Here is a 21,426-nt window from a genome sequence, read left to right as displayed (position 1 = left end):
GTCCGTGTGCGCCCTCACCTCCGCCTGCCTGCTCAGCTGCACCGTCTCCTGCAGACCATCCCGCAGCCTGTCCTCTGGCTGAGCCCACGGCAGGTGGCCTGCAGGGACTGTTGTTGCTTTGGCCCAGGTCTGGCCCCAGGCCGCTCCCAGGCAGGGCCGCTGGCTGCCACCAGGAGGGACGCCAGTGCATCCCTGCCCCTCAGCCCGAATCCCCACGGGTTGCCCACTCGGGGCCTTGCCCTCGGCGAGCGCCTTCCCTGACGGCCCTGCCAGGGTGACACCTGCCCCCCTCTGGGCCAGGACGTCCGACACCGGGGAGGGAGGTCGCTCTTCTGTTCCCGCCCCAAGGCCGTCGTGGGAAACAGCAGAAGCTGCTGTACTTCCGTCCCCGCCTCTGGTTCCCACCGGGGCATTCTCCCCAACTCCCAGGCCACGAGCTTTCTCCACAGATGGCACCCACAAAATGGGGCTCCCCGATCTGTGACTGGTTCAGGGAGGGACACGGCTCTGGAGGTGGCTGCCGAGTTAGGGTCCTGGCTCTACACTTACTCGTGGTGTGATCTTGGGCAAACATTTCCCTTCTCTGGTCCCAAGTTTTCTCATTTGAAAAACGAAGATAATGGTAGGGTTGTTGTACAGATGGAACCATGGGCATGGCTCAGCACGGAGTAAGTGCTCAGTGAGCATCAGAAGTGGCATTCATGGGACCTCTGGCGGAGTGAGTGGAAAAGAGAAGCTTGTTGTTATGTTTTTACTGGTTCTGCTGGAGCTGCTGGGGGATCTTGCCATCACCAGCGAATCCAGCACAGAGGGAAGCCGTGCCCAGAGGTGGGGCAGGAAGGCCTTAATCCTGATGATTTCACGTGAGTGCCTGGATCCAGCTGCTCCTGCAGACCTGCCCCTGGACCATTTAGGCACGTAGCCAATCAAGTCTTTGCGTTTTCTTCCTCTTTTGCTTAAGTCAGTCAGAGTTGGGTTTCTGTCATTTGTAACAAAAAGAGTTTTAATGGGTATCCATCTGTCCGTCCATCCATCCATCCACAAGTCCCAGCTGTGTGGACTTGGACACATCCCTTCCTCTCTAAGGACCTGTAAAATGGGAGTTTCACCACCTCCCTATGGGGTGGTTTCAAGGGTTAATGGGCAACCCATGTGGAGTGCTGTGCTCGGTAACAAGGGCCGAGGCGGGGCTCAGCAGATTTCTTTCACCCCATCTTTTCTGTCTAAGCCTGCCCGCCCTGCACAGGTGTGCCTGGAAAGCCAGGGAGGGCCACGCCCGCCCCCAACCCCTGCCCAGGAGCCTTTCAAGCAGCAGAAGCCCATTGGTTCAGCCTTTATTGTTTCTCCAGCATTTTCCAGAAGGACGGTGTCATTTGAGGGCCGAAGGAGGACAGGGGGGAGTAAAAAATAACATAAACAAACTGAGCAGAAACGGAGGAGGACAGCGGGAGGGCTGAGGTTGGGGGTCGGGGGTAGAGAGGGGGGGCAGCCAGAGCCTCTTAACTTTCAGCCACCAGAGTGGAGAATTCTGCAAAAGAAAACGACAAAGAGTGAGTCAGAGGTGGGCAGTGCAGGACCGACCGGCCGCGGCCCGACCGCTGGGCCCCCTGCGCAGGCCTTTCTCGGGTCTCGCATCTGCTGCCGAATTCCCGGCGTGATGGGATGATGAGCGTGGGAATGAGTGAAGGAAGGGAGGAAGGCGGGAAATGGTGAGCCTACTGTATCTTTTGCTTCACGATGCCATGCAGCCGGCAAATTATTCATAAAGACAATAATAATCACGATGGTGATTTTCTGAATGATTATCACATGCCAGCCACTCTTTTGAGCACTTCATACACAATATCTAATTCGATTCCGACACTAGTCCTGTGATGTGCATTTTATCATTATTCCCATTCAACAGATGAGGGAGCCCAGGCTCAGAGCCCAGCCATTTTCACACGGAGGAAACAGAGCCAGGCTCCAGGCCCAGGTCTGTGTGCCCTCGACTCAGCCCTTTCTCGGCCACTCATCTCGTTGGTCCCCACCTGCCCATCAAGGTCACAGACTCCCAGGCCCTGGCCTTGGAAATTCTGACGGAGGAGGCCTGGGGGAAAGGGCGGGTTATTTTACTTGTTAGAGGTGATTCTGGTGAGCAGCCAGATTCAAGAACCGCTGTGTGCTCTTCTTCCTCAGGAGGGACCCTGAGCACGGGACATGGCGCAGCTCAGAGGAGTGAGCACAGCAGGTGCTCAGAATAAGCTAAGCTCTGTCTCCCACAGCGCCTCACTTACCATCACAAGCCCTCAGGAGACGGGGGGAGGAGCACCCCCATTTTACAGAAGGAAAAACTGAGGCCCAGAGAGGAGAGTGACTTTGCAGGTGAGGGGAGGCCCAGGGGAGATATGGTCCCTGCCCCACGGGAGCTTCTTGTCTAGTCGGGAGGAAGACAACGTCTGGCAGGAAGTGCTCCAAGCTGCTGGCCTTTCTCTGAGTGTCAAACCCACTGAGGGTGTGGTCACCTCAGGACCTTTGCACCTGCTGCTCACCCACCTGGTGCACTCTCCGGACCTCCTCAGGGCTGGCTCCCTCCCACTCACCTGGTCTCCTCCCACACACCTCTCCTCAAGGGGCCTTCTCTGGCCTCTCCGGTGAAAGCAGCAATGCCCTTAGCTAGCACCACTTTTTATTATATCCACAGCACTTACACTCTCAAAGGACTTCTGAGTATTTCTTGCACATTCCTTTGTTGCCTGCCTCCCTGACTGAAACATGATGCTTCAGACCCCCCTGGGGTCTTGCTCACTGCTCATCCCACCCCTGGCTCCGTGCCTGACACTGAGGGGCCACGTGTGGTTGTGAAAGGCTGAGAGGCGCGGGGACTTCACCGCCACAGGGGGACGAGGGCCATCTATCTTTGCAGCAGCAAAACCTTCAGAGGGAGGGTGGCTTTGATAGAATCCTGTAAGCAGATGCAGGATCCCACGGGGAAAAGCAGGTGGAGGGGATCGTAGGTGGGGCTCAGGCGGAGGAAACAATGGGGTGCATTTGGGAACAACCAGTAGCCGGCCTGGGCTGCAATGTGGCTCTGTCTCTTATGGGCTGTGTGACCTGGTCTCTAGCCTCGTCGTCATCGTCCCGCTCGGAGGAGTCAGGAGAGACGGGTGGTGCTCAGGGGGTCCTCGGCTCCTCCCCGAGCCCCTCTGCCCCGTGTTCCACGTCCTTGCAGATGTGGGGGCCTCGCTGTGGTGGTCAAAGGGGGTGCTGAGACCTGTAATTGACACTAGAGGGCCGATGCACAAAATTCATGCAAGGGGCTCAGCCCTCGCAGCCCCGGCCGGAAGGTCGTTCAGCTTCCGCTCTAATTAGCATATTACGCTTTCATTATTATAGATAAGGGAGCCCAGGGAGTCTCTTCTCTGTGGCTTTTCTCTCCAGGACACAAGAGAACAAGGATTTTGCCACCCCTGCCCACACATCCATGTGGCTCTGAGATGCCATGTCCCCGGCCGGCAGGAGACTGAGGCCCCAGGTAAGTCCCCGTCGCCTCATGAAAGTGCAGTGTCCTGAGTGGGGACGCATGGGTGGGGTGAAGAGCTAGGGGGGCCTGCGTGCTAGGAAGAGGACTCTCTGGGCGAAGGACCCCCCATTTGTCATTGTCACTGGAGGGAGGGCCAGGGACAATTCCTTGTGAGAGACAATGGAAAACGGGATGGCAAGTGGCTTCAGAGAGGCAGAACGAAATCTCTGGCACTCCCTCGAGGTTTGTCCTGCCCTCAGACTCTGGACCAAGCGCGTGCGTGACTCCTTCCTTGTCACCCTGATCCATGGTGACGTCAAACGCTGGCGCAGGGGCCTGGGTGAGGTGCACGGAACTGTCCTTTGTTTGCAGCTCTTCTGTAAGCTGGAGGGATTTCCAGATCAAAAGGGGGAAAACAAAAGCCAACCAGACCAGCACGGGCTGTCGTCATGGAAATGACCTGGCCCTGACCCTGGGAGGAGGAAGGACCTCCTCCCCTTTCCGGGGTCTGACCTGGGAAGTGGACCCGCCTCCTGTCCCAGGCTGTCCCCGAGGACAGGACGGGAAAGGCAGGTGGCCGGAGGGGGCCCTGGGTATCGCCTCAGGTGGGAGAGTGGGAGGGTCCTCCAGCCGGTCCTGAGACCCCCAGGGCCGCGGGCCGGACAGTACAGCGCGTGGCAGAGACAGAACCCAAACACCAAACACTGACAACCCTCCACGGGCCTGTGACCCTACAGGAGGCTCTTTGGAGATGTCTTTTATCGCTAGTACTTCGAGTGACATTGTCCATTTGTATAGAATTTAAAATTCTTATTTACCTAATGCCGACACGGGGAGCGTTCTGCATGTGTTATCTTATGACATTCTCACCACTGCCCCACGGAGAGATGCTTTTGTCCGCATTTTACAAATGGGGAAACTGAGGCCCGGGGGTGAAGTAGCTCGACCGAGGTCACATAGGAACTTGATTCGGGCTGCGCTCTTGGGCTTCCTTCTTTACCCCAGAGGCGCTGACCTGGAGTGACACACGAGCGGCTCAGATGCTCCCCCCCCCCCCCCCCCCCCGTGATTCTGTCCTATCAGCCCTTTTCTATTTACCTCTTGGTACTTAGCACTTTCTGGAATGATCTTATTTATGTACTTACTTATTTTTACTGGTCTCCCCCTACTGGAATGTCAATTCCAGACGCCAGGGAGCCCTTCTTGTTCAGCACCCTCCTTAGCAATAGAACAGACGTGGCGCACGGCAGGTGCTGATACACGGATGCCAAATGGATGGGCTGATGGAGGGAGGGAGGGATGGAGGGAGGGATGGAGGGAGGGAGGGAGGGAGGGATGGAGGGAGAGCTGGAAGGAGGGATGGAGGGATGGAGGGAGGGATGGAGGGAGAGCTGGAAGGAGGGATGGAGGGAGGGATGGAGGGATGGAGGGATAGAGGGATGGAGGGAGGGAAGGAGGGATGGAGGGATAGAGGGATGGAGGGAGGGAAGGAGGGATGGATGGAGGGATGGAGGGAGGGAAGGATGGAGCGATGGCACCTTAGGGGTCAACAAGTACTGACTTCATGTAATTCTCACGCCAGCCCCAGGAGGTGAGTGGGATGACCCCATTTTGCAGATGGGCAAGGGAGGTCTGAAGAGGCGAAGTGTCTGGGTCATGAGGGAAGAGGCAGAGGCAGGACTTGGCCTGTGATGTCAGGAACATCCCAACATGAGTGTGGGAGGCCGTTCCCAATGGAGCCAGCGTCCCAGAGGGGGTGGGAGCATGAACTCTCTCAGGCTCCGACCTGCCACTCAACCTGGAAAACGGGCCCAGCCAGTGTGTCCTGTCCGTGGACCCTGAGCTGCACTGTCCTCGACACCAGCTCACAGAGAGACGGCCAAGAGGGGGACTTGTCCTGACCGCTTCCGACGGCACTGGCCTCTCTGACCCTCACCTAGAAATGACGGGCTCTCGGCTGCCCATCAGTGAAGGGCCCCCCATGGCCTTCACCCGGCGGTACTCGGTGCGGTCCGAGGGGAGGGGGCCCCGGAACCCCGGCCACGGGGCTCTGCGGCGGTGGAGGTCAGGCGTTTTGGAGTCTGACTATGGGCGCTATTCTGGACCCTTGGGGTGTTTAGGAGCCTCTGAGAACACACCCCTCTGCCCATCTGGGATCCACCCCGAAGCAGCCAGGACATCGCACGGGGACCCCCTGGCTCTCTGTGGAGAGCGCCCGTCTCTAACTGTGTCCTCTCCACACCCCCACCAGGAGAAGGCACTTTGCCGGCAAAAGGAGGGCGGGGTCCCCTCTTCTGCTCGGTTTGCATCTCCCTCAGGGCAGAGCTCAGGAAGCAGCCAGTTAACCAGCAGCTCCTATCAGAAAAGGTCTCCTCTATGCAGGGCACGGCCCTCCTCAGAGCAAAACACATGGCAAGACCCTGAGGTCTCGGTCAACCGACTTGGCAGTGACCCTGGATGGGGAACAGCGTCAGAGCACGGGCGTCCGGCCTGGCTCTGCCACCACTCATGTCCTGGACAGGCCCCTCCCCTTCCAGGTCCTGGTTCTCTGATCCGAGCACTGCGGGGTCCAGACGACACCTTTCCACCCACCCCCCGAGTTTGGAGCAGGGGAACTAGGAGTCACTCCCAGTCCCCACTTCCTGTTTCCGTGACCTTGGACCGGACACTTCCCGTCACTGTGCCTCTGCTTCCCGCCTGTGGAATGGTGCTCCTGGGGCTGCCAGAGGAACCGGCAGTGAAGCCCTCGCCACAGGCCTGCTCCCCGGCCAGCGCCCAGCACTGGGTTGCAGGTGTTATCAAGGTGCTTCTACAGCTCGGGCCCCCTCAGAACCAAGCCTATGAGTGCCTGGCGGCTGCCTGGCATGGACGCTGCCAATGGCCATCATCTTTGTTTCTTGGGCCTTGTTGCTGTCCCCACCATTTCTTGTCCCTGCCTGGCACCTGCAGACAACCTTCCAGCAACCCTGGAGGTGGGTCTGAATCCTGTCCTATCACTTCCTGGCTAGGTGGCCTTCGATCACTACTTTCCTCGCCGAGCCTCAGTTTTCTCATCTGTAAAGTGGGCATGACAATGCCTACTTGCGCGGCTATTGGGAAAACCAGCTGAGCAAATCCAGAAGGAGCCTGGCACACAGAACATGCTCTATTCGTGTCATCCCACCTCCCTTGGATCTCTCAGCACAAGTGACACAGGTTGGAGCTTTGAAATTGTCACAGCATTAAGCACACGAATCCCGAAACGACGACCAGGAAGATGTAAACTGACAGATGGCGCGGGAAGCCTGAAGAGCAAGCAGCAGAGAAGTTTCTGACACCATCTATGTCATCAGAGTTAGGATCCCACCGCCAGCGAGCCCATCCTTGGAAACCCGGTCTCTGACCCTCAGTTTCCGCATCTGTAACATGGGGGTGCTGAGAGGATCTCTTCATAGGGCTATGGTGAGGGCTGCATGAGACAATGGATGAGAAGTGCCGCGGACAGCGACGCCTGGCTCAGACAGAGAGAGCACAGTGACACCACCCTATGGGTCAGGGAGTGTTTCCTCCCATCAGAATGTAAGGGCAGCCCTACCTTTGCATGGAGGCCTCAGCCCAGGCCCCTGGGGCCAGCTCACTGGGTTCCTCATCTTCCAATCACGAGATGGGTGGGGCCGTGGGGGAGGGGAGCAGCAGACAGGGGCAGAGGATGACAGGACTCAGTTCTTTCCCTTGGGAACCTGAAATTAGCCTAATTAGGTCTGTCCCAGTGCTGGGCACTGTGGGGATTGGACAAATTTAGAAGTCATTGACAGGTGAGCCCAGCACACGCTGATAGCCCACAGCCCGGGTGAAACTGAGATGAACATTGAGTCAGCGTCTGGAAGGCTCCTTCCTCCCCTCTGTTGTGATGACCAGGACGAAGGCACCGACCTCCTGGTTTATCGCCTCGCCTCGAAATAGCTCCCGGGCTGGGTTTCTTATGAATCGCTATTGCAAACAGGGATCGCTTTCCGAACCCAGGAGACCGGGCAGCAGGGTCACCCGGGGTCACACCCCACGGCCTGCAAGGAGCCTTCGTCCACAGTTCTGGGGGCCCAGTCACCGCCTGCATGTCAGCTCATGTCGCCCTTGCCTGCTCTCTTATCCCCATTTTACTTACAGGGAAACTGAGGCTGAGAGGCACGTAGCCAGGAAGGTTCTGACTTAGGCTGGCTCAGGCCAGGGTGCGTCTCCTCCCAGAGGCTGGAGCCGACCGGCCGGAGGTGGAGAGGGATCACCCGCGAGGGCCGTCTCGCCTCCGCCCTCACTCCTGCTCCCGATGACAGGAGGGCGGTTATGTAAGCGGCGCGGCTTCGCTCCCTCGGCTAAACGATCCGTGCCGCGTGAGGCCGGCTGAGGGAGGTCCGCGGGAATGAAAGCAGCATCTGGCTAAGCACAGAACCATTTATAACTCCAGTGTCTCAGCTCAGCCCGACGGAGGGGGGGGGGCAGAGTCAGAAGACCCGCGGCCATTCGACCAAGGATTTGCTCTGTGACAGGGGCACGTAACGTCCACGGGCCTCAGTTTCCACGTGTCTCAGTATAGATCGCAGCCCTTCCCGGGCGAGGACCCCACGAGATGGGATAAGGCACTGTACACGGTGGGGCTTTGCCATGGGGACTGCGGGCTGGCGCTGAGGCACCATCCTGCTGGCGTGGAAACCCAGTCCCAGAGGGGCCGGAGGCTGGAATTACAGGCCGGGGGCGGGGGGAGGGGGGGCCGGGGGGGGGCTCCTTCCATCCTTCTCACTTCCCTCCCGTCTTCGACTCGATTTCACCTCCCCTGAGGACTGTATTCCTCTGCTTGCAAAGGGTCCTCAGGTGGCTCACAAGAGCGAGCACTCACGTGAAAGAAGAAACGGGTCATTTCCAGGCCCCTCACTGACTACAGCTACAGCTCTGAGGGGGGCACGTTCCTCCCCACGGGCGTTTTAGTTCCTGCCTGACTTTAGGTAGCTCAGCCCCGGCTTCCTCATCACGCCACCTCCCACATTAGCGGCTCCTTAAGGAGAAAAGAGAACAGATTTTGCCAGGAGGAAGCAGAAAAGACAAATGCCTTGAGGCCCGTGGATGAAGCAGGCTGGGATGGGAGGGCGATAATTACGACCACACTTTTTAGCAACAGCAGCAAAAAAACAAACCCACAGACTCTTGGGTGAAAGCTGGCCTGAAGCGTAGGAGATGGGATCGGGTTTCAGGATTGCACACGTGTGTGTGTGTGTGTGCGCATGTGCCGTGTGTGTGTGCCGTGTGTGTGTGTGCATGTGCCGTGTGTGTGTGCCGTGTGTGTGTGTGTGTGTGTGTGTGTATGGGGTGTGCACACCTTGTCTCCAGCATGGAGAGGAAGAGCAAGATATTTGGAGTCAGAGTGTCAACGTTTGAATAGCTCTGCCCTGATGCTGAACAGCCAAGTGATCCTGGGCAAGTCGCCCCACTTCCCGGAGCCTCAGTTTCCTTGTCTGGGGCAGCCATTGTGGGGACTGCCAGAGCTGGAAGAGGGGAGGCCCGTGTGCAGTGCCCAGTGCACAGGAAGTGCCACGCGGCCGTAACCGCTGTCCCTGTCCCGTCCATGTGCAGGCACCGGTGTGGAGAGCCCGGGCGGGGGACACAGGCCGGGTGACAGGCAGGGTGGCAGCGGGTCCCAGCTGGACCTGCGAGCCCCAATCCTGGCTCCGTGGCTGAGTGGCCCTGGGCACGTTTCTCTCAGTGCCTCAGTTTCCTCGTTTGTAAAACAGGAAGAGTAAGGGCACCTGTTTTCTCGGGCATTGTGAGGCAGTAGTTCTCCAAGTGTAGTCCCGGGCTTATCAGCACCACGGGGACTTGGTAGAAATGCAAACTCGTGCCCCCCCCCCGCCCCCCCACCCCCCAGACCTAAGGAACCAGACGCTTCTGTGTTGAGAAACACGCTCTGGGCCATTCAGCCTCAGGTTCACCCTGCTCAGGACAAGGGCCGGAGAAGGAAGCTGCCACTCAGTGTCGTCTGCTGTTTGTGCCCAGAATGGGCAGCTGCTGCTGGGTTTGGGGGGCAGCGTCCACCTCTGCCTCAAGCCCCCTTCCCAGCGCTGCACTTGGGGGGCCTCCCAGAATCAGTCGGCCACGCCTACTAAAGTCCAAGGTTCCTGAAACGGGTGGACCAGGGACGGGAATGCAAGGATGATGATGATTAGAACTTGGTCTTTCTGGTCTCTCCCTTCCGCCTGGGACCCTGAAGAACACGGTAAACACCCCTCATCTTCAGAAGCGCAAACGGCGCTGGAGACGGAGGCAGCCCTGCGTCGAGGAGCCCCACACCTGCTGCACGCCAGCCCCGGCCATGCGTCTCCAGCCCACACGGACCTCGTCCTCACTGCATCCCCGAGCAGGACACAGGTTCACTCACTCACTCAGCTACCTTCCCACGTGCCTGCCCTTTTCTAGCACACGGAGCAAAAGCGAGGCCTGCTCTCCTGGGACTGATAAGCCAGTGGGGGAGAGAGAAGCAAGCAATGCGTCAGTGACTGTCACCTCATGGGAGAAGCTCATTCAACTTTGAGTGAATGAATGAAGCAGGCAGCCCGGGCATGGGCTGGGGGTCCAGACAGACCTGAACTCAGATCTTGACCTTGTCATTTCCCAGGCACAGACGTTTAGGCAAACTCAGCCTCTGGGAGCCTCTATAGATGGGATAGTAAGGGTGCCCACCTCCAAGACAGCTGGGAAGCTCCAATGAGTAAATGCTCGCACTGTGCCCGGCACACGGTCAGTGCTCCGCGACGGTGAAGGTGATTGTTGTCACTGTTCAAGGTGGCACAGCCGAGCCGAGGGGCCGGGCTGGGCTCCTGCAGCGGTTTGTTCCCGGGGACACCCGTGGGTCCCCAGAGCTGGAAGGGACCCCAGTGATTGGCTAGTGACTTGACTCCTAAGCTTAGTAAACAGGCACGCGAAGGTCAGAGGGATTCTGCGACGCCCCCAGTCCCGCCAGGAGGTGAAAGCATCCTCTAGGCCAGGGGTGGGCAAACTTTTTGACTCGAGGGCCACAATGGGTTCTTAAACTGGACCGGAGGGCCGGAACAAAAGCATGGATGGAGTGTTTGTGTGAACTAATATAAATTCAAAGTAAACATCATTACATAAAAGGGTACGGTCTTTTTTTTTTTTTTTAGTTTTATTCATTTCAAACGGGCCGGATCCGGCCCGCGGGCCGTAGTTTGCCCACGGCTGCTCTAGGCCCTCCAGCCTTTAGAGCAGCGGTTCTCAACCTGTGGGTCGAGACCCCTTTGGGAGTCGAACGACCCTTTCACAGGGGTCACCTAAGACCATTGGAAAACACATATATAATTACATATTGTTTTTGTGATGCATCACTATGCTTTAATTATGTTTAATTTGTGACAATGAAATTGGGGGTCACCACAACATGAGGAACTGTATTAAAGGGTCGCGGCATTAGGAAGGTTGAGAACCACTGCTTTAGAGCAAGCAGGCAGCCAAGCTGAGAGCCTGGAATAGAACCTCCTGGGGCGGTTGTGGCTCTGCCCCCGTCTGGCTGCCTGCTGGGCATCAGCACGCCCACCTCTCAGCACCTCCCAAAGGAGTGCTGTGTTTGGGGGTGGCTGTTGTTGGGGTGGTCTGCTCTCAGGGCCTATTTCCTCTCTTGCCCCGCCCCCCGCTGTGTTCTGTCCTGACCCGCAGGCCTTCCCCAGGTGGCCTGAGCCGGCGCTGTGCTGGCAGACAGACCTGGGTTCGAACCCACCGTCACCTTGGGCACTGGAGCTGGTCTTTCTGTGTCTACACGCGTGTCCTGTCACCTCAAGGTCAAATGAGGTGACATTTGCACAGACCCCAGCACGGGCTGGGCACACATTACACACCCGGGTAATACTTCTCCGGACACATCCCACGCTGGGCAAATCAATATTGCCTCTTTCTAAACATGCCCTAGACTCCCTCCCTTAGTGGCTTTGCCGGGACCAGCGCCTTGCCTGGGCCTCCCTCCCCGCCCTCCCAGCCTGCGGCGTTCCTGCCCACAGCCTCCAGACCTGCCCGTGTCTCTCCCTCTCCACAGAGCCGGTCTGCACCTCCCGGCCTCTGCCTGGCGTCCCCATTTGTTTGTGTGCACATACACAGGGCTGTGAGCACCGTAGGAATAGAATAGAAACAGTATCTCAGTGGTGTTTGTTGAGCACTTACTATGTGCTGGGCACTGCACTCAGCACTCCACACATCGGGTCATGGACGCCTCACAGAATCCCAGGTGGGTCTGTATTATCGCATCCCGTTTAGAGATGAGGAAACTGGGGCTCAGGGTTGCTGAGCTGCTGCTCAGGGGCACCCAGCCAGGAAATGGTGCCTCTGGGTGTTGGGCCTGATTCAACTTTACCTCCCCCACGTCCGGCACAGGGGTGCCCCTGGTAGCGTTTGTTGGAAGAGTTTAGTAAGCTCTTTAAGATCGGAGGGAGGGAAGGAGGGAGGGAGTCAAGGAAGCAGGCCAGGACCTGGCCTGGTTTCTCTTCTTCATTTAGGTTGCTGGTGAGCAGCCAGCCATGGAGACCCTGCCTGGGGCTCTGAGCCGTGGCACGTTGGCTGCAAATAAAAATGGGAGCAGGTCTGGAGGCCTGGGGTGGGTCACGGCGGGAGTCCAGGCTTGAGGGGAGCTATCCAATAAGTGGTTTGGTGAGGACGGGGGTGTGGGGGAGATGGGCCACTTACTGGAGTCACCGATTTCCCTTCAGCACCCTTCACTCGCCTCCTTTAACCGCCCCCCCCCCCCCCCGCTCCTTCCCAGCCACAAAAAAGGGCAGCTGTCATCACCAGGCTGGGTAGCCGCTGCGTCTGACCTTGCTAGAGGTTCTCTCTCTATTCTCGTTTCTGACATAAAACTTTCATAAACTATACCCGCGATCAGCATCCTCGTACCTTTCCCAGAGCAATTCCTGTCTATAGCCACTTAATTTCACAACGAGCCCAAGCGGGTCTTAGGCTAAAACTGTGCAAGTGGAACCTCAGTGTGGCCAAGGTCACGGCCGCTGAAGGGCAGAGAGGAAGCCGAGCATGGGGGGGTGGGGGGCGGCCTTCACACTCAGGCAGCAGATGTGCAGTACGTGCCCGCTTTGGGCCAGGTAGACACTGAGGCGAAAGGGTGAGCACCGTGAACAAACGCACTGGGCACTCGCTCTGCACCAGGCACCGTTCTAAACGCTTCGCACATTGACATCGAACCCTCGTGACAAACCTCGGGGAGGAGAACGGTCATCAGGCTCAGTTTAGAGAAGGGAAAACTGAGGCCCAGAGTGGTTACTGGAATTGCCCAAAGGCACGCAGCCGGGAAGTGGCGGAGCTGGGATTTGACCCCAGACAGCCGGGAACCAAGCTCCTACACACAGTTTTCACCTAGACCGGCAGGAAAGACGGTCATAGGCGCAGGGCCTGCACAGCGAGTCGGAAAGGGTTCTTCGGAGCTGGTTTGATTCCCTGCCCACCCCTCATGTCCTGGCTCCTTGAATAGCCTAAGGCACAGTGTGCCTGCCTGCGAAATGAAGACAGCGTCCGAGGATGCTGTGATGCTAGGGAGGAGAGTGATGCGGGATGTGCTCCGTGCACGGGGGTTAGGTCTGAGCAGAGAAGGATGTGAGAAGCTGGGCTGCCAGCCCCTCCCCTGCCCTGGAAGCAAAGGAACAGCAAGGTACTCCGTCTCCTCACTCCCAGCCCGTCCTCGGCCGGCCGTTTTTCCTGGCTCGCCTACAATGCCGGAATGGTCTGTTTGGGTGAACGGGCCTGAGACTTGAAGTTACAGGACACCTGACAAGATGTGGAGGAGGATAGGGGAGAAGGAATTTCCATCCCTGGAATCTGAGAACGTGAGAGCCGACGGAGTCCGTGGGGATCAGCTGGCCTCATCTCCTCAGGTTACAGAGGGAGACGGAGGCCCAGAGAAGAAGAGAGACTCCCAAGGTCACACAGCCAGTGTGGACAGAGCCGGGACCAAGACCCAGGGAAAGATGCAGGCCAAGTTCAGGGACAGTCCCACATGCTCCTGCCTCTGCCCTTCCCACAAGGTTGGGGGGGGGGGGGGAAGAATCTGCTCCCTTAGGATCGTTCAAATCTGGAAGAAATACACCAGTTTTTCTTTGCCTGGTTACATGACAGAGCCGCAGCCCTAACAGACTGCCTTTCTCCTTCTGATCTTGGGAGTTGTGTGACCCCTCCTCTCCTTGCCCGTGACAGACATAGCTCCGAGCTTTTAGCATCCAAACATCCCAAGATCCCCATGTGCCCGGGCCCCAGGCTGTGGCTACTCACCGTCAATGCCGATCTTGCCGTCCCCATCCTTGTCGCCCGCAGCCAGCAGCGTCTTGGTTTCAGTAGCAGACAGGTCTCTGGCATCTGCAGCGAAGCCCTTCAGGATGGATCTGGGAGGAAACACCGGGGAGGGAGTCAGGTCAAGGTCACCTTTGCAGGAACCCTGTGCGGACAGTGGGCTGGCATCTGCGCAGGGGAAGGGGCAGCTGGGACAGGCAGTCAGCAGCGGGCATGCATGCGGTTGTGCGGGGCCGGCAGCCGGGCTGTGCTGTGCCCTCCTGGGTGGGTGTGTGGGAAGGACAGGCTGTCCTCAGTGACGGGTCCACCGCGCTCCAGGCAGGGCACCTGCTCTTGGCTATTGGTTCAGCCAATGCAACCAACACAAAGGGATCCTCTCTGTGCCTGTGCCATGCTGGGAATGGGCACAGAGAAACCCTGGGAAACTGCCTGAAAAGATGAGGAGGGGTCAAACGCCCTGAGAGAGACGGCCAGGTGTGATGGGTGTGGGGGCGGGAAGTAGACAGGTGCTCGAAGGAGGCATCTATGACACCTGGAACTAAGGGAAGAGTCTGGAGAAGGTGATGCCGGGAGGCGGGTGGCAGTGTGTGTGTGTGTGTGTGTGTGTGTGTGTATGCACACGTGTGCACATACATCGGGCCCGGGAGATAGAAGAAGAAGAAGGCTCTAGACCAGTGGTTCTCAACCTTCCTAGTGCCTCGACCCTTTAATACGGTTCCTCATGTTGTGGTGACCCCCAACCATAAAATTATTTTCGTTGCTACTTCATCACTGTAATTTTGCTACTGTTATGAATCGTCATGTAAATATCTGATAGGCAGGATGTATTTTCATTGTTACAAATGGAACATAATTAAAGCATGGTGATTAATCACAAAAACAATATGTAATTATATATGTGTTTTCCGATGGTCTTAGGCGACCCAAAGGGGTCGCGACCCACAGGTTGAGAACCGCTGCTCTAGACAGAGGGTAGCCTTGTGGATGGGGGGGGGGAGGGGAGGAAGACTGGATGGATGAGGAAGTCCTCACTCAAAAGGCTCCTCTCTCCCCTCCCCCCTTCTCTTTCTGACAAAATCCAAGGCAGCCTATGCCAGAGAGTGACAAGGGGCGCAGCAGGGTCGAGGACCTGGGCCAGGGGGCCAGGGGGGCTGTGGTGGGAGGTTCCTGTGCTGGTGCCTTTGTGCACTTTCCTCATCAGGACCTCCTCCTCCTTTGCTTTGCTCCCTGGTCTCCTGAACCCCAACGCTGGTTCCGCCTCCCGGACTCACCCAGGCACTGCCCTGGCCGCCCTGGGCCAGGAGGCTGGGCTCTGTGGGTGGTGGAGGTGCCTTTTAGACAAATGAAAATCGATGGAACACTCGGGCTGGCGCTCTCCGTCTTGCCTATGGTGTTAGGCGGAGGAAAACGGCCTCTGAATTGTGTTAAATTATTAAGTAGCATCAGCCCATTAGCAGGATTAAGCAGCTATCATTTAGGCTAGTTAGTCGCGCTTTTTGCTGAGGAGGTGGTTCTCCCGGAAGCAGCAGTGGTCGGACGAGGTTATTTCTGTGAAGGTGCAGACGGGAGGGCAAGAGTCCCAGCCCCCACTCCCTCTCCCCAGCCCCCGCTGCGCCGCCCCGCAGGCCTCAGTTTACCCCAGCTCGTCCTCCTCGATGAAGCCGCTCTTGTCTTTGTCCAGGATCTGGAACACCTTGGTCACTTCGTCCGCGCTCTTGTCCTTCAGCCCCACCATCCGGAAGAACTTTCTGTGGTCGAAGGAGTCGGCAGCTGTGGGGGTGGAGAGAGGGCTTAGAATGCCCCCGGGCAAGGGCAGTAGGGGAGGGGGGAGGGAGGGCCCCAGAATTTGTCACTGACTCCCTGTGCCCCTCCTGGGGAAGAAAGGGGATCCACCTCCATGGGGGGGGGGGCAGGCCAGGATGGAGAGGGCGCTTTGCCCAAGGTCACAGAGGCAGAGGTGGGAGAGGGGAGCCTGCACCCAGATGCCCTGGCTCCCAGGCCTCCCCCACCCACCACTGGACCCTCCGCTGATGGTGGGGCTGCCTCCCTCCGAAGGCAGAGGGGGCCCAGGACGCCTTGCGGTGGTGGCTGAGTGGCGGAACTGCAGGATGGGAACCTGGTGTGTGTATTTGGGGGCGGGGGAGCGGGCCGGTGGGGGAAGAGGCAAGCTTTTTCTTGGCCACAGATTGTGTTACCAGAAAACCCACAGAGAGGAGAAACGTCTCTCAAGGTCACACCCTGGGCGGAGGAAGGGGAGGACCCAGAAATTCTGGTTTTGCTGCAGAAATCCGTTCTGGTGGGAGTTGGGGGGATGTTGGAAGGCTCCCCGGGAATTCCCAGTTAAGTTTCTATTTGGAGGGAGCAAGGCAGCTCCCAGAGAAGTGGGGGGTTGTCTCTGCGCCCTGGAGGGTGGCTTCCCCAGCTTCTTCCTGCCCAGGGGAGGGGGGACCAAGCGGAAAGGAAATGGGGTCCCCCTCCCCAGTGCTCTATGTCCAGAGCTCCTTTTGAAGAACCCCTGGGAAGGGGCACCGTGTGAAGGGGGGTAACGTGTGTGGGGGCGTGTGGGGTGCTGTTAGGAGTCCTGTTCTCCCTTCACCGAGGGCTGACACTAGGGTGGGGGATCAAGACCCAGTCCTAACCTCACTGGTGCCTGCTGGGTGACCTTGGGGTTAGAACTGGGTCTTGGTTTCTGACCCTCTCCCAGCCTCAGTTTCCCCATCCGGGTGATGGGAGGGAGGCGGCCAGCCTGGAGTCCTGGGCTGCTCAGAAGCTTCCCTCTCTCCCTGCCGCCCAGGGAGCTGAAGTTGCAGCGCTAAGGATGCTCAGCCCGGCTGGGCAGGGCAGAGCAGGGCGCCAGCTCTAGGAAGGTCACCTCACTCTGGGCCCCCTGGAAAGGGCTCTGAGCCCTGCGGGCGGGGGGTTTGGACAGCAGTGGGGCCAGCCCTTCCCCACTGCCCCCGGGGAAGAGCCCTGTCCACAATGGGGGGGCGAGGTAAGGGGTGGGCGAGAAGGCATGCCCGCCGCCTGCAGCCCCTCCTGCGCGCCTAAAGGGGTCAGTCCCGGGCCAAGGACCCCGGTCTTCGACCTTGGTGGGGGACTCCAGCCCTCCCAGCAGGGTCACCCAGCCTTTGGTGGCCCCAAGTTTCCGGTGGCCGGGGCAGGTCTCACGGCTTCCCCACCGACCCAAGTCCCGCCCCGATGAGTTTGGGACATGCTGAGGACTCCCACTCTCCGCCCGCTCCCCCACCCCCGCCCCCGGCGCCCCCGACGGGATGCACAGACGGAGAGGGCCAGGGGCCAGGGTGGTGGGTGAGGGTAGAGGACTGGGGGGGGGGGGGCGCTGCTCACCGGCAAAGGCCCCCAGGGCCTTCTTGATGTCCTCAGCGCTGAGCAAGTCTGTCATCGACATCCTGCAACTGTTTGCGCGGGCAGAGCAAGTGCGAAAAGATTAAAAAGTGCTTTTCTCATCATTTCTGCTCATATGACCGGCGCTGCAGTGCTGCGCGCCGGGCGCACGCGGGCCGGCTTGGCGCGGAGCCAGGGGGCGCGGGGCCGGGCGCGCAGCCAGAGCCGCTCGGTTCCGCCGGTTCCGCTGGTTCCGCTGCCCCGCCGCCGCCGCCGCCGTCCCGCCCCGCCAGGGGTCCTCGCCGCCCGGGGCTGCGGCCAGGGCGCCGGGGGAAGGGGGACCTCTGGACTTTAGGGGTGGCCCGTGTCACCAGCCGGGGTGGAGGGTTCGCCTGCCATCAAGGGCACGCGGGGTGCACCTCGGAGGATGCCCCGCGGCTTCGGGGAGAACGCGGACAGGCAGGGGCCAGACCTACACCCTCTAGGGACCCCGAGCCCGGCCACCACTCTCTCTCCGCTCCTACCTCACGCAGCCTCCGCTCTGGTCTGTCCTGGATGCAAATTTTATGCTGCAAAATCTGAGCGCTCAGGTCTGGAAACCCGACCCACAGGACTGGGAGGGGGGGCTCAGGTAGGCGGGCACTGCCGGGCTCTCTGCGGGTGCCCGGGCCCACATCTGGTCAGGGATGCGCATCCTGAAACCTCATTTTCTCCCTCTCGTCTCACTTTTCAAAGAACCCTGCTCAGATCTCCATAGCTACTTGCTTCTCGGTCTCCTGAGCCCCGGAATAGCGGGGTGGGACTCCTCCTGCCCCCACAAAACTTTTGGAGGAGGTAGGGCAGGAGAGGCTACTCGGAATCTCTATGTACTGCGCCCCCCCCCCCCCACTCCCCTCCGTCTTGGAGACCAAAAGGCCCAGGTTTGGGGAGAGGGTGGCACCTTCAGACCACACTTTCCAGACAGCGAAGCGCAGCAGGTAGATGGCCTGAACTCCATCTGGGGAAATGTGACACCTCCTATCTCCACACAGCAGAAACCAGTTGCATTCTTTCCCACGGCCACGGCCATGGCCACGGCCTCCATCCGAGGAGTCAGGCTGCACCGCCTCCTGTGGAGTGTGTGGAGCACTAAACAGGGAGCCAGGAGGCCTGGGTTCTAGATCCGGGGCTGTGCTAAGTCCCGGTGTGACCTTGGGCTGTGACCGTCCCGTCTCCGGCCTTCTGTCCCCCTTGGTGGATGGGGTTGGTGGTCCCTTGGGGAGGGACCTTGAAACTCCCCCTTCAGGTGTGTGGGCAGGTGGGCAGGGACTAAGATAGTGGCCCTTGGTGGTGGGGGGCAGGGGGAGCAGGGAGAACTAGCCAGCTGCCCGGAGCTCAGGTTCCATGGCGCTCACTGTCAACACGGTCTCCCTCCGCTTGGCCCTGGACGGCTGCCCTCCTTGGAAACCTTAGGATGCTGCTGGCGCTGGCTGCCCCCCCTCCTGTGAGTCAGCTTCTTCAGGAACAGCCTGCCATCTGGCCTCCCGGCACCCAGGCTGCAGCTCCCGGCCTGGTCCCTCCCGTGGGAGGCCTTCTCCGGACCCTCAGCTGCCCCTGCGGCCCCAGGCAGCTGTCAGCCTGGCCATGCCGGGCCCCTGTGCGCTCATGTCAACCCCCAGAAGCACTCGCTGCAGAGGCCTCCGCTGGAGAATTGGTTTCCCCAGCTGAAGGGTCCTTATGCTGTCCTGGTAGGGAAACTGAGGCCACAGAGCCAGCGAATGGCCCGTGCACGTGCGGAGAGGCAGCGGCAGAGAGCGGCCCACTCCCAGGGCTGCTGACGCGGCGTTGGTGACGCCACCCTGGGGCTCCCCCCAGAGCTCCGGACCCAGCGCTAGGAGGTCCCACGTGGCTGAGTGCCCGGAGGCTGACCCCTGGGGCAAAGGCCCCACAGAGGCCCGGCCTTCGCCTCCTTCCTCCGTCTCTCCCGCTGCAGAGCCGCCATCAACGTGACACCCTCCCCGGGCTGCAGTCCACCCACCAGCATCAGATGCTATCGCCTCAGCCCGGCTCCCGCCCGTGCCCCTTCCCCCTGCCTCTCTGCCCACTGACGGCAGCACTGGAGCCCACGATGTCTGGCTCCACCCATCTCGTTTTACAAGTGGAAAACCTGAGGCCCAGCCAGGCAGAGTCTGCCCCAGGCCGCCCCGGGAGTTAGCCTGGAGCTCCCAGGAATTCGTGGTCTCAGGCCTGGGCTCCGCCACGGCCTACGGTGCCGCACCCCTCAGCCCAGCCCTGTGTCGCTGGGGGAAGGGGAGGGATGGCTGTCCCTTCCAGCTGGCCTCCTCCCACTGCATCCCTCCATCCTCCTCCGACCTCAGGAGCTGCCACTCACCTCGGTTGGGGGCGGAGGGCTGAGCCTGGGCTGAGAGGCTGGGCTGGTGGGAGGTCCTGTGGGGAAGTGAGCCTGGTGGTGGGATAGCCGCCTATATAGGCTTCTGCTCTGGCTATTTTGGGAGGTGCTGCTCCCCCCGGCCCGCGGCCCCCTCCCCTTCTGGTGTCAGATACTTCTCAACTGCGGTGCTGGGTGTCTGTATCACATTCAGCCTCCCTGGGCCCATCAAGCTGGGCCTATTAATAACCTTGGCCCCTGCCTCCCTTCAGCACCCAAAGCTGAGGCTCAGGCCAGGCTCTCCTCTTCCGGGAAGCCTTCCATGACCACTTTCGATGGCAGCAATGTTTCTGTTCTCCACAAGCCTGCACGGGAAGGAAGAGGGAGGCGAGCGAAGGGATGGAACTGGGATTGCCTCCCACGCCCGGGCTGGGCTGGGCTCCTGGACACATGCCACCTCCCCGCGGCCTCGCCGTTCAGGCCTGGCCCTCTTGCCTGGATGAGGAAACAGTGCAGAGATGCCAGGAGTTGCAGGGTTTACACGCAAAGCCGTGGGCCTGGGGCAGGAGTGGACCGGCACTTCCGTGAGGTGGGCCAGTGCCTGGCAGGAAGCCCTGCTCTCCCTGTTCTCTGGCAGGTCCCTTCCTCTGCACCTCAGCCTCCCGTCTGTGAAATGAGCTCAACCCGGGGCGGACTCTGCTCTATCGATGGGCTTTGGGGGCCATGAACCCCCTGAAATGCCCAAAAAGTCGTGTGCAAGTGCGGCTTTGTGAAGCAAAGGCCCTGGCGTTCATGAGATTCACAAGGGCAGGTCTCTGGGGTGGTCTGCCTTCAGGGGAGATGAACATCCAAGGGCTGTGTTTTGAAAAGAATGAATGAATGAATGAATGAATGAATGAATTAGACAAACATTTATTATCTAATGGGAACAGCACAAAAAGCTCCTCTCCTCATGCCCAGCCCTAAAAAGACTCTCCGGGCGCCAACACTGTCAACAGGGAAGGCCAGTCCTTGAAGGCAATGTGAGGAGGCCCAGCCTTTATGCAAAGGCTGTTGAGGAGGGAAGCTCCACCATCCTTCACTGGCATCGGCTCCCCGGAGGGGCGGGGGGAGGAGTGGAGGGGGGCTCCATGGGGAGGCCCGTGCTGGAGCCTGGATGTCCTGGGGGTGTGGCCGAGGATGATGGCCACAGGGGGGAGGGGGGAGAGAGGGTTGCATTTCTGAGAAGACGCTCCGGACTTGGGGCTGTCATGAACGAGATGGACAAATCCATGTTAACTCTGAGTGTGTGAGCGGGGTCCATTGGACAACGGAGGGACTGCTTTAGAAGGCGGTAAGTCTGGGCAGGAGGCGGGACCGGGTTCGGATGATGACATGTTGGCGTTGAGAATCCTGCGATGGTAGGGCAGGGAGAGCCTCTACAGTGATCAGCTATGACCTACTCATGAGATGGAGCAAAAACCAAGACCAAGGTCATGGGCCCAAATCATACCTGGAGGAGTTGACAAGCCAGGCTGCTGTGCTGGGTGTGGGGAGCCTGGAAGACATTCTGGTGGAGATGCCCAGGGGGTCTGAACGCTGGCGAGCAGTTGGGCCTGGACACAGAGCTTTGGTGTTCATCAGGGAGGTCAAGCAATTGAAGTCAAAGGCATGGCGGGGTTCAGAGAAGAGGGAACAAGGCTCAGAGAGGTTAGGCAACTTGCCTAAGGTCACAGAGCATAGGTAGGACTTACACCCAGGTCTCTCTGACCCCAAAGCCCTGGCCTTTTTCTATTCTCCAGTCTTGCTTCTTGATAAGACCAAGAGAAGAAACACGCTGGGCAGTGCCCACCATGAGTGAATTCTCTGGGGCCAGGATGCCTGCCTCTCTGTCCCCATGCGTCTCCTGGAGCAG

At 59.4% G+C, this 21,426-nt stretch overlaps 1 protein-coding gene across 2 annotated transcripts; it reads right to left on the bottom strand.

The window, feature by feature from the left end:
- Nucleotides 1-1,318: 1,318 nt before the first annotated feature.
- Nucleotides 1,319-19,649, bottom strand: PVALB (parvalbumin). 2 transcript variants are annotated; one of them, XM_059681653.1, is made up of 5 exons: nucleotides 19,536-19,649; nucleotides 17,168-17,235; nucleotides 15,457-15,589; nucleotides 13,802-13,911; nucleotides 1,319-1,528 (listed from the first exon to the last, which is right to left on the bottom strand). In XM_059681653.1, exons 2-5 carry the CDS (start codon nucleotides 17,226-17,228, stop codon nucleotides 1,500-1,502), a joined length of 333 nt encoding a protein of 110 aa, XP_059537636.1. In that variant the 5' UTR covers nucleotides 17,229-17,235; nucleotides 19,536-19,649; the 3' UTR covers nucleotides 1,319-1,499. The 2 variants fall into 2 exon arrangements, with proteins under 2 accessions (XP_059537636.1, XP_059537635.1); XM_059681652.1 differs by lacking the exon at nucleotides 19,536-19,649 and adding an exon at nucleotides 17,689-17,773.
- Nucleotides 19,650-21,426: the final 1,777 nt, after the last annotated feature.

The sequence above is a fragment of the Myotis daubentonii genome, chromosome 2 (assembly GCF_963259705.1).
Source record: "Myotis daubentonii chromosome 2, mMyoDau2.1, whole genome shotgun sequence".
Taxonomy (NCBI): Eukaryota; Metazoa; Chordata; class Mammalia; order Chiroptera; family Vespertilionidae; genus Myotis; species Myotis daubentonii.
This window is presented reverse-complemented; position numbering and strand designations above follow the sequence as displayed.

Bases quoted from the DNA above. Each gene is read 5' to 3' on its own strand.
- PVALB (XM_059681653.1), bottom strand. From the start codon at position 17,228: ATGTCGATGACAGACTTGCTCAGCGCTGAGGACATCAAGAAGGCCCTG. The intron at 15,590-17,167 runs GTGAGCAGCGCC...CCACCCCCACAG, and splicing joins GGCCCTGGGGGCCTTTGCCG to CTGCCGACTCCTTCGACCAC. The intron at 1,529-13,801 runs GTGAGTAGCCAC...TTTCTTTTGCAG, and splicing joins CGGCAAGATCGGCATTGACG to AATTCTCCACTCTGGTGGCT.